The sequence below is a fragment of the Theobroma cacao genome, chromosome 4, assembly GCF_000208745.1.
Source record: "Theobroma cacao cultivar B97-61/B2 chromosome 4, Criollo_cocoa_genome_V2, whole genome shotgun sequence".
In the NCBI taxonomy this organism is placed as follows: Eukaryota; Viridiplantae; Streptophyta; class Magnoliopsida; order Malvales; family Malvaceae; genus Theobroma; species Theobroma cacao.
This window is the reverse complement of record NC_030853.1, coordinates 27,795,419-27,808,474: the sequence shown is the minus strand read 5'-3', so window position 1 is coordinate 27,808,474 and position 13,056 is coordinate 27,795,419. Positions and strand designations below refer to the sequence as shown.

Below are 13,056 nucleotides of genomic sequence, written 5' to 3'. Positions count from 1 at the left end.
CTATCTCGATGATGAGATTTACCCGTTACCCTTACAAAGGCGAGTTTCCCAGGTACTTCCTTAGGTAACAGAATATCTTTGCATCTCACTAATATGATAGGCGGATTAAGGAAATATTCTCAATAAAAAATTTTCATTTGACATTACCCGGATTTTATGTCATGCATTTCATAATTGCATCATGTGCACGTCTCACCCATAAAATCGAATAAAATATTTTAATTTGTTAACAAAATAGAGAATAAAATAAATAAACAATAATTAGGTAAACATAAAAATAAAATTAACGGTTTAGGTTATAATAGGATAACATATGATTAAATGGTATCATTCGTAGAACGGGCGTCATAGGGGTGCTAACCATTCCCTATGTGTAACCGTACTCTCGAACCCAACTCTAAAAATTCGTAGACCAAGTCATTGTTCTTTATACGGACTAAAATTAATTCAGGATTTCGTTAAATAGAACAAATTTAACAGGTGACCAATCTTACCTAGACAAAAAAGATTAGTGGCGACTCTTTAGTTTTCCATGTCCAGCGAACTGGTTCCTAGATCCGCATGTTGCGACACTTTTGTATCAACTTTTTAAATGTTGCACTAAGAAGGACTTTAGTGAATAAATCTATTAGATTATCACTTGAACGAACTTGTTGATCACTAATACCACATATTTTTTGGAGATCATAAATGAAGAAAATTTTTGATAAAATGTATTTTGTTCTATCACCTTTAATGTATCATTCCTTTTCATATAACACTGTTGAAATTTCCTTATTGATTGACAAGCTACATATTCCTCAACTAGACATTTTGAAATTTTTTTGAAGCTTATAGATAATGAAAACTAAATAACAACTAGACACATTGAAATTTTTTTAAAGCCTATGGATAATGAAAACTAAATAATACCAAAACTTAAGAGATTAGAGAATCATGTTGATAATGAGAAAGTATTTAGAGGAGTAAGAAGATCTTATTTAAGAGTATGTTTACAAATGAAGTGAAGGGCCTATTTATAAGCTAATAACATTTTATCTAGATAGAATTTATAAGATAAAGATAATGATTAAGGGATTTGATTTGGATGAATTAAATCTTAATTTTAATCCAATCTAATCTATATTCAAATCTAAATATACATAATCAAATATAAAAGTTTATATAAGATAACACTCCTGTATCTGGCTTGCTGGACTGTTTGGCTTATCTTGATTGCTTAGCTTGGTCTAAACTTTTGGCTCATGACATAATAGATATTCACACATATATTTATAATACAAAAGTACGTGTGGATATTCAATTTAAGAATTAGGGTCTGTTTAGTCCAAATAGAACTTTTGTTAAAAGTGTTATTCAAGTAGAGCTATTTTGAAAGAGTTTGGCTGACTTAATGTATAAGTGTTGCAGGATATTGAAAATTATTAATTTTTTTAATAAATAGAAACCATAAGATTCAATTTTTTATTAAATCAAATAATAAGTTTTAAAGTGAAAGAAAAAATAAAATAAAATAATCTTTTCTTAAATAGAAATAGAAAATAATGTGTTAAAATATAATTTTATAAATTATCGAAAGATAAAAGTGAGAATGTAAAAAAATTTCATTCAATATATGTTATTACAAATTAGCACTTTTTGAAAAAAACTTTGATTTATAATTTCGTTTAAAAATTCAAATGAACTTTTCATTTAAATTAAAAATTTTAAAATTTTAAAAATCAAATATGTACCTCATTTATACTTTTTACCGTAAAAAAAACTCTTTCATGAACACCCACCCAGTACTTTTTGTTATTTGGCATGATTGGTTTATATTTGGCTGCCAATCAGCTACACCAAATGTCCTTTTTTGTTCAATTAACCTATTAGGCTGGATTTAGCATATTAAGTGAATTACATAAAAAAAAAAAATTTCAATTGAAACGAATAGAACAAGTAAAATCCTAAATTGAAATACAATATATATGTATATATATATATATGCGACTTAAGAGAAGCAGCATTCTGGGTCCCCACTATAAATAAAGATCTTATTTCATTTATCAAACAAGTCTGTTAGGTTAGAAACGTGAACTTATAACATAGAAACTAATAGGATTAGAGAAACAATAACCAAACATCTAACCTAGCTCTAGGAATAAGTAATTTTTCTTTAAAATTGAATTAATCAAATTAATTGAAAAAGTTTGATTGAAATGGTTTGGGTAATTAAGTTATTTGGTTAATTCGAAAATAAATTCAATCAATTTTGATTTTGAATTTTTTTTCAAATTAATCAATTTTTTATATGAATCATTTTAAGTTATAACGCATAAAATGATATAACATATTATAACATATATGCAATTATAATAATATAAACATATTATATTATTATAACATATATGTCTGTAAAATAATATAAAAATTTCAGTTAAGTTGATTAGTAATAGAATTAACCGATTTAATTCAATTAATCGGTTAAAACTTCATCTTCAATCAACTCAATTAATTTTCACAACACGTTTGGTTAATTCAAGTAAGAATGATTATTTGGTAAAAGAATTTTTTAATTGAATTAACCATTTGTACACTCTTATCTACCTCACAAGAAAGAATACATATATTCATAATATAGATGTTCATATATTCAATATTAATTAATCGCCAACTCCTTTTTCATAATACAAGTTAACTCTTATTAATAATGACTAGTGACGGATTCAGGATTTTGTTTGAGGGGTGGCTAAATAGTAATCATACAAGATTATGGATCAGGTCAATGATTCGATTCTGGATAAAAATTTAATCACCTTTGATATAAAATTAAATTATAAATAAAATTTCATTAACAATTTAAATTTTTATAAGTTTTCAGATTCATCAATATAAATAGATATAAAACAAAAGAAAAATTAATATTAGATTTTCATATTAGGCATCCTAATAAACATAAAGTAAAAAGAAAAATTAACATTAGATTTTTACATTAGACATCGTAAATTGTGCTCGACGTGCTTTCATGTTGAAAAAGGAAAAAAAGGGTTTAGTATATTTATAAAAGAGAAAAAAAAAGGTTAATAGATATAAAGTAAAAAGAAAAATTACCATTAGATTTTCATATTAAGTATCATAATTTAGAGTTAAAAGAAATTGAAACCAAACCATTAAAGATTAACTTAAATTTCTTACCACTACTCCAAAACAACACATATAATTTGTGTACGGTTGGCAAATCTACATATTTTAAATTTTATATATATAAAAATAAAAAAATTAACACCACCCCTCTCCCTCCACCCCTAATAATGACATGTTATGTTTTATTATTAAGGTTTAATAAATGATTAGTTATAATTTGGATGTTCATCGTATACCAACGATTTTTTTTATCAGATCAATTTACAATTTAAAACTTTCAAAATAAAATTTTTAAAATTTGAATTCTGGGTGAAAGTTAGGTTTATAGTATAAAAGCATAAATAGCTTTCATTATGTATCTCAAAATTTAATAATGGAGTTTACATATATATCTACAACTATAACCTTCAAATTAATTAATCTTGAAACTAAAGACAAGCTGATTTATGAATTTCATTTGCGAGATCAACATTATGAAGAAAATCATATATATAAATATAACACAAATTCAGAATAAACTCGAATAGTTTAAAACCATTATGAAATATTTAATTACACCAAAGACACTGAACCTTACCTAATATAGAACATGTGAACTGTTAGAGATAAAGAGCATCCTTTATTGCTTCAAAAAAAGTGTTTTCTCCATTTATGGGCTAATAAAAACCATTACAACTTAAATTTAAAATTTTTACTCAAATTACGCCTCCATCCCTTGTAACTTGATTGAAGTCCAAGTGATTGGTTAAAACTTAAAACAACAATCTTTTGTATTCTGAAATTTTAGTTCCATTAATTCAACTCAACATTTCTGAAGTGGATTTCAAAACTTGAGAGGGGATCATGTGGTGCAATTAGGCCAACTTGCATGGAGAGGAGGTCTGGTTTTAAGTACAGGATTGTACTCAAAGAAATTAGTTGGTCTGAGCTCAAATCCGCCGCTCAATGTTGGCATCACTGGAAAATCTTCCTGGCAAGGTACATGGTGAAAGCCCATGGTGTACCACAGCACAATATCCTTATTCTCAATGTTCCTATTCCTGCTGCTCCATACCGCTAAGGTATCATCCCCTCGACTCTGATCAGCAAATAGCCCTCCAGCCCATTTCTCAGATTTGTTATATGGAGTCACCCACACATTATAATTTGTGAAGGCAGCTCGGATTTGCGGGTAATCATCTAGGGTTAAAAGTGGCCCTGCTGCTGATCCTGGAAGCAAACGATACCCAACTTTGTTTCCAGGTTTAGTTCTCTTGTTTGGGTTCACCACTACCAGCTCTTCTGGTTTCAAGCCAAGTTTGATCCTTGCATCAGCTTCGGTCTTAGCTGTTTCATGTTCAACTGTCCAATAACTTTTTCTAGGTATGCTTTTGTCTGTGACTCGTTTAGTGACCAAATTAGTCTTCACAAGAGAATTGGCATCACCATCAATATCTAGATCAAGATGGTATGTTATGAAGTGATCGTGGTGTACACCAATGGTATTGTCCGCTATAAGCGTACCATAGGCTTCCTCTTTTATCTGATCTGTGTGGGTGTATGGTGCAGCCTTCACTTCTAGCACTCCTGTGAGCCCAACCTGCGAAGCAGAAATAATGGAATTTTAAGAAAAGACAGCAATAAATAAAAATTTATGGATAGGTGTTCCAGACAAGTAAAACTTTTTTACAGTAGTAAGCACGTGCCCATATTTTTATAACTAGTCCTATGATGGACAATTCATGAGCCCACATTAGTACTTATGTTTAATTTTTTTCTCCCTTATTTTTTATATTTAAATTTTTATAATAAATAGTTCAAATTAGAGTCAGAACATCGTTAGGAAGAAGGCTATTAATTCATGTTATACCCCAAATTTGATGGATCCACTTGGCTTGAATTCCCAATCAAGTATATAATCATAGTTGCCCACAGTTGCCACCATTCTCACCACAAGACTGACTTCTGGTCTCACTTCTCTGATCTGCAAACATAATAATTTAATATATTATTATTTAAATTAAATCTAATTATGAGTATAATTCTCATTTGACACTAGTCAAAATAATCAATTCAAAACCTAATTTTTTTTTAAAAAAGTAAGAAATAGAATAATTTACCTCTAGATTTGGAATCTCTGCCTCTGTATGCCTCCACATTATGTCCCCGGGATGTCTCTCAAATATGCACATGGCATCTTCCACTTTGACAGGCTTGCCATCTTGGTCAGCATAGTAACCATCAAAGAAAACTGCATTGGCCGGACAGTCGTTGAGGGGCTCCAATGAAACTGCTGAGAGACCGAACCCGAATTCGCCACAGTCGAGAAATGTTATGTGGTACCATTCCTCGGTTGTGTCCTGGTATGGAATGAAGAGCTCGGATATGAATCCTCTATACAGTACTTGTCGATATTTTCTCTGTTCAGAGTCGTAGATGGAGGCTAGAGAGATTACTGCACCAGCTCGAGCATCAAATCCTAGGTGGAACCTCCAGTTGGCCCATCTGAGTCAAATCGAAACTTTTTAAATTGTTGCAATGAATTTACTTCTTACAAAAGTTTAGTGCAAATCTGAACAAAGGATCCTCTTTTCCGGAGATGACGGATTTTGACATCCAATCAATTGGCAACTTGGTCAGGAATTAAAATTAAAATAATATAACACGTCGTGTCCACTTGAAAAAAACGAAAGAAACATTATTCATTAGCCTACAAGTTTACAAGACAAAAGCTAATTAGAAAACATAAAAAGTTAGCGTTATCACGTGAAATTTGATCATTTTGACCAAATTAATGAATAATTGAATAGATTGCTGAACACAAATAGCATGCGTACGTCGTTGTACTTATATATTAATTATTGAGTTAATGTTTCGTTGTGAGGGAAGAATTTCTGAACATGAAAACGAATAGGAAGTTTATTGTTCAGGTATCCAAAATAACATCAATATCAACAACTAACACCAGCAATTAATTTTTAATATAGAACTTTATTATTTATTGTTGATTGGTAAATGAAATTAAATATCAGATAATATTGAGTGCAACCATTGTTTTAGAATAAAATTCTATTGGCAATTTGAAGGAAATTAAGAATGTGGACTTGCATAAAGAAAAAATGTAGACCATTTTCAAGTCAATTATGGCAGGCTGACAAATTAAATGATAACTAGATTTAGAAGCAAACAAACAGCCCACGCCACCCAAAAACAATGATAAATAAAGGACTATACCAAGCTTAATCATAATCTTCACTTAGGAACATTTATCTTATTTACACCATATCAGAATATCTTATATATTGACAAAGACAAAGAATTGAAGAAGAACAGTGGTCAAGACTAAAGACATAAAAAAAGACATCAAATACTTAAATACAAACATATACTATATGTATTTATGTATGTAGTAACATATCTAACTAATATTTGTCCTGCATAACTTTGAAGAACATGAACTGAATCATCATCATTTAAAAAAGCGAGAAACTTTAAAGAAAACTGACCTGACGGTTTTTCCATCAATCTTCAACCCTGTTCTGCCTGGCTGTGATGCGGGAGCACCATTGAGAAGTGGACCGAGAGGTGGTGTTACCATGGAAGCTCGATACTCAGTTCCCTCAGCTTTTGGCATTGCAGCCACAAATCTGTCAGTGTATTGAGAAATTTTCATCTCCTCAAGATCAACAGTTACCGATATTCCTTCTATCGGCCTCAAGTACATATTAACCGTCCCATCCAAATAGTAGCATGGGATTTTCAGCTCTCTTTTGGACTTCTTTTCCCCAAACCACCCAATCGTTTGAGTGGAGCAAACGACTTCGGAGGCATTAAGGCCTCTCTTTTTAAGTGATGCTAAAAACGGTTCATGTTTAACTGCCAAGTCAATCGCAGCTTCTTGTTCCTCGATGGTTAGTAAAGGGTAGCCAGACCCATCGTAGACTTCATCTGAAATAATGGAACGTTCTGACAAGTCTACTATAATTTCGTGACTTTGTTTGTTGAGCCGAGCAATGACAAAAGCTCGGCGAGGTGGGGCTTTGGAGGTGGGCTTTGACAGCCATGAAAGCATGGCCGGTTTGTCTGGCTCTTCTAAGCCTACATATTGGAAGGTTAGCTTGTACTTTGAGCTGGGATAGGATTTGTGGACAATGGCTCGAACCTGGTGGAGCTCGGCTGGGGTCAGGGAGTCCAATGGATGGGGATTAGAGCATGTGATTGGTGATATAGAGAAGATGGAGAAGATGGAGAAGAGTAGTGCTACATTTAATGGTGAAGCCATTTTGGTGTGTGGGAAAACCTTGAGTTTCGTAGCCTTTTTATAGTTAAAAAAGCGATGGAACACATATTAAAGCAAAATAATAAAAAATATCAAAAAACCTATTCAATCACCGTATTTTTTAATTTTATCTAATTTAATTTATAAACTCAAAATTGAAGTAATTTAATTTTTTTAATGGTATTTAATTTTATCGTTAAATGAGATGATGTTAACAATGATGTCAGTACTGACGTAACATATTTTGATAACATGACATTGAAATGATGTCGTAGCCCGTCACGTGACATCTACATGATAACGTGACAATGTCAGGTAATATTAATATGATGATTGTGACAATGTTGACGTGATATTGACATGCTGACATGTTAGTACCACGTGATAAATTAAACAAATTTTTAAAATAAAAAATTTTGTCACGTTATAAGGATTAAATTGAACAAAAATATATTGTATAAGGACTAAATTGAATAAAATTGAGATATTAAATGACTAAATTAAAAAAAATAAAAAATACAAATCTTTAAGTAAATTATTGATATATTTATTAATATGCCAAATATTTAAATGTAAAAGGTTTATGATATTAAAAAATATATATATAAATATTTTCTTACTTGATTATTTGATTTTAGAATATATATATTAATTTATTTTTTTGTAAAAATTAAGTTTGAATTCTTCTTCTATAAAAAAATTTCAAAAAGATTTTATACCTAAAGTCAAATTTAGATGAATAACTTGCATTACGTTAAAATAAAATAATATAAAATGACTAAATAATTTTTTTCTCTTCTATTTATAACAGTATAAAATTTTTAAATTTATTTAAATTAGTTTTCAACTTGACCTAAACTTAAATTAGAAAAATAGGTTGATTTGTTTGATTATATAATAATATATTTTTCATATAAAATAAAATTTTCAAGATACAAATCGTAAAAGGAAAGTTAATCTTTTTCATAAGAACCTTGATTTTTTGTGCTTATAAATATGAAACTACTATAAACAATTTTCTTCATTCAAATTCAAAGTAAGGCAAAATTCCAAACAAAACAAAATTTAGAACAACGTCGGTTTAGTGAATCTTTTTTTTAGTAACTTTTTTTTTCTTCTTCTTGTAATTTCTTGTATTTTTTTTCAAAAAATTGTTTTTTCTTGCTTGTTGCATGAAATATTTTTTTAAAAAAATTAAAATATGAAAAAAAAAAATTTCATACCTAAGACAAAGCTTTTTTGATTGAAAGAAATTTATATATTTTCAAATAGATAAACAAATTATTTGATTTTAGAAGAAGAATACAGAGCAAGAATTACTTATATTTTAAAAGAAAGCTATCTTGATAAGCAAAAGAATAAAAAATCCTTCTTGAAACAAAGTAAAAGCAAAGAAAACTATCTCGATATCTATGCTTTATAACTTATAGCTAAAAGCCAAAGTGCAAAGGCAAAACAAACAAAGCTTCAAAATATGCTTCAAGACAAAAGTCAATTAAATGAAAAAAATTTCCCTGTCGTGTTTTTACTTGTCTTTTGCACTTTTACTTTTAGTTATAAGTTATAAAGCATAGGTGTTGAGATAGTTTTCTTTGCTTTTACTTTGTTTAAGAAGGATTTTTTTTTCTTTTGCTTATCAAGATAGCTTTCTTTTGAAACATAAATAATTCTTGCACTGCATTCTTCTTCTAAAATCAAACAATTTATTTATCTATTTAAACATATATATATAATTCTCTTTTAATAAAAAAAGCTTTATCATAAGTATGAAAATTTTCTTTTCTCATATTTTAATTTTTTTAAAAAAATATTTCATGCAACAAGCAAGAAAAATACAATTTTTTGAAAAAAATATACAAGTAAGAAATTACAAGAATAAGAAGAAAAACTCACTTACTAAAAAAGAAATATTGGTTGAACCGATTTTGCTCTAAATTTTATTTTGCTTGGAATTTTGCTTTACTTTGAATCTGAATACAAAAAATTGTTTATAGTAGCTTCATATTTATAAGGCACATAGAATCAAGGTTTTCATAAAAAAGATTATTCCTTTTATGATTTGTATCTTGAAAATCTTATTTTACATGAAAAATATATTATTACATAACCAAACAAATATTACACAAGATATTGACACCACACCTTACACAAGACAGTAGTATGTTACTACATAAGGCATTATTGTTTAAGGTATTATTATCTAAGGTGGTATTGCTCAAGATGTTGCTTAAGGTGTTACAGTACAATGTGCTATAGTATAAAATAAAACTTTTTTCCAAATTAATACATAAGAATTTTATTTTTTAAAAAATAATTCTTATGCAGAGGCAAAATGTAGATAGTCAATTTTAGTTAATACTTATTCTCTAAAGAATTATTTTACAGCGTTACATTGTGTAGAGAACAATGAGAACAACCATTACAAGTGAAGTAATATTCCACGCAGAACAATTAGAACAAGTGAAGCACTATTTCACGCAGAACAATTAGAACAAGTGAAACGCTACTTCATATGGAACAGCTAATATAAGTAGAACAATTACTTTACACAGAATAATTACTTTACACGGATGGTAGTGAAAGTAACTCGAAAGAAATGACAGGGTTCACGGATTACTTTCATCTTTGAATAATTCGGAAAGTTTGGCTTGGTGGCTCAGATGTAGAGGTAGTTAAGAGATCTTCTTCTTAATCTTTTTTTAAAGTATAAGTGTTTTGCCCTTTTACCTTGCTTTGATGTACCTATTCACATAGACTTTCTTCTCTTATACTTATTCATGTACAGCTTATTCTCTTGTACCTATTCACGTACTTCTTCTTCTCTTGTGTCGTTTCACATATACCTCTTCTCTGTTACCTTCTACTCGATAACAAGTCTTATTATATCTAATTACTTCAACGGTTACATAATGGGTTCAATAACGGTTACTCAACATTAAAGCTAGTTAAGTTCCACCAAATTCCTTGCACAAAAAATGTAAAAGTAGTAAAAAGAGCCTAATCATTAGACTTCACAATCGTCCCTATTAAGCACCCAAATATCTTTTCAGCATGCTGAACCCCAATTCCAGCAAAAGAGTCCGCAAATCATTTGCAGATCGAGAAATTTTGATAAAGCACCGTTTAATCAACTTTCATTTGCATCAAGATGGATCTTAATTTCCAAGGCACCTCATTTGGATTTTGAGCCCATTTAACTACATTTTCAAAGTCATTTTTGATAATAACTTTGTACATATTGGCCTGCTTTGAGGTGGCAAATATTTGAAAAGCTTTATGGATTGCCAATACTTCAGCCATATTGGCATCATTAACATAATTAACTTAGAGAAAAAAAATCAAAATGCTACCATTTTCATTTTTTAATGCGCTAGCAATTCCAACATCCCCAAGGTTACCTCTTAAAGCTCCGTCAACATTGAATTTGAGTGTACCTTTTATGGGATGTTGCCAAGAGATGTTTTGCTTAACTAGCTTGTTCTTCATTTGACTAACTCCCATGCAAGGAAGTCTCTCTAAATCAGTAATAGAGATGCACAAATTTGGCCACCGTGCCTTTGCCAACCATGCCACCTTGAGTTTGATCAAATCATAAGTATGAATGTTGTCCCCAACTTTACAATTGAAAACAACTTCATTTCAAGCCAGCCAAATGGACAAGTGATGGTCAGAAACGCCATACACCAAATACCCTCGCTACTTAACATTGTGGAAGCATCATTCAATGCTAGAAAATCAACAAGTGGGTCACTATGTGTGACTCAATCAAGCCCTCAGTAACTCGCACACCAATGCCACAATTTTCAAGTTTTAGTGCAAGTAAAAAATAATTGTCCCACAGTTTCAATCTCTTGTTCACATAGTAAATAGCATGTTGCGTCGACCTTTAACATTCCCCTCCTAAGCAAGAGTTCTTTAATAGCCAGTTTACCTTTGATGAGTTGCCAAAAAAACACCTCGACTTTAAAAAGAGCGAGTCTGCTCCAAATTTTCCTATAATGATCCTTCTTAACGTTATTAACTTCCACAACTTTTCTACGAATAGATTTAGCATTGTAAGTGCCACTAAGAATGCCCTTCCAAATAAATTTATCTTCAAAATTTCTTCCAAAAGCTATCCATTAAGTAGGTTTTGGAATTCATCCCAATACTCTTGTTCCCACCCAAAATGATTTCTTCTTAACTCAATCCTCTAGTGCCACATATCATTCACCCACTCACCAAAGCTCTCAATAAAACCATTATTGGTCAACGCAAGGACATACATTCCTGAGAAGATAGATTTCAAAATAAGCTCCTTAATCCATTAATCATTCCAGAAATCAACTTTTTGCTTGGTCCCCACTAAAACACCTAGACCATCTTTTAGAATTTGAGAAATGCCATGGAAAGAGCAAAGTGGCTTCACTATATTGCGCCATATTCCTGAGGTCATCCCCCTATTTTCGAAATTAGGGAGCAAGCTCACTGTGTTCATCTCCATTTTTTTAGGAAGAATGTTTCTTCACAAATTGCCGAATTCATTTCCGAACCTCCAAATCCACTTGTTAAGTAAGGCTCGATTTTTTAGATTTTAATCTATCACACCTAGGTCCTAGCCTACTGTCGTAACGTGCAGGTCCGGAAACCCGTCCGCCAAACGCAGGCAAAAATTAAAATCCGTTTAGGGAGTCACCACCAATTTTTTTTATCTAAGGTGTGATTGGTCACCTATTAACTCGATTCTAATCGACGAAGTCCTAAATTAATTTTAGGCCCGTCGAAAGAACGAGAACTTGTCTACATTTTTAGAGATGGGTTCGGGAGTGCGGTTACGCACGGAGAAGGGTTAGCACCTCCGTGGCGCCCGTTCCACGAACGGTACCATTTAATCTTAAGTTATCTTAATATAGCATTTTCTTAATTTAATCCCTACTTTATTAATTAAATTTTTTTATTAAATTGACAGACTGAGTTTTTTATTTAGTTTTACCTATGCACATTATGCAAGCGTAAAATGATGTCATGACTTATTTATTTTAGATGATGGAGTCGGTAATCTTTTATTGGAAAATTATTCGAAGACCATCCCAACGCTTTGGTGAAGTCTCGAAATTCTCCTCACCTAGAGATATCCCCGGAAGAACTCGTCTCTATAAGCTCCTCGGAGAAATCCCATCATCAGAACTCCCGCACCATTTGCAAGATAAACGTGGCATGCTATGACAAGATAAAAATGATGATATCTACATGCACACGTTTATTGACTTAGGTGGCTCATAATTCACCCAATTATATGTGTAATAATTTATCATTTTTGTTTATATGTTTATTTTGTCATTTTTTTATTTTATTTTTATTATTTATTTATTTTCATTTTTTTTTTTCTTTTTATTTTTTTATTTTTTATTCATCTTTTTCATAAATATATTTTAGTTTTTAATTTTCCTATAACGTGCAAATTAAATTTTATTTGTTTATACACTTTTCTTCCCCTATACCTTCCTTTCATCCCTTTTCTATTCTCACTACTTTTCTTCTTCCTTATCTCCCTTCTGTTGTACTTATATTCCACACTCCTTTTCCCCTCAGCACTCATTGTGTGAACTAGGAAAGTCACCACAAGCCTCCCCAGTCCAGGACCCTTTAACACGACATTAGAAAAGGAGCAAGAGCGACCCCAACACATGCCACAC

The 13,056-nt window shown here is 30.7% G+C and overlaps 1 protein-coding gene across 1 annotated transcript; it reads right to left on the bottom strand.

Annotated features, from left to right (window-relative positions):
• Positions 3,723–7,384, bottom strand: LOC18602967 (primary amine oxidase). The gene is made up of 4 exons (XM_018119164.1): positions 6,609–7,384; positions 5,223–5,607; positions 4,973–5,086; positions 3,723–4,702 (listed from the first exon to the last, which is right to left on the bottom strand). Exons 1-4 carry the CDS (start codon positions 7,382–7,384, stop codon positions 3,965–3,967), a joined length of 2,013 nt encoding a protein of 670 aa, XP_017974653.1. The 3' UTR covers positions 3,723–3,964.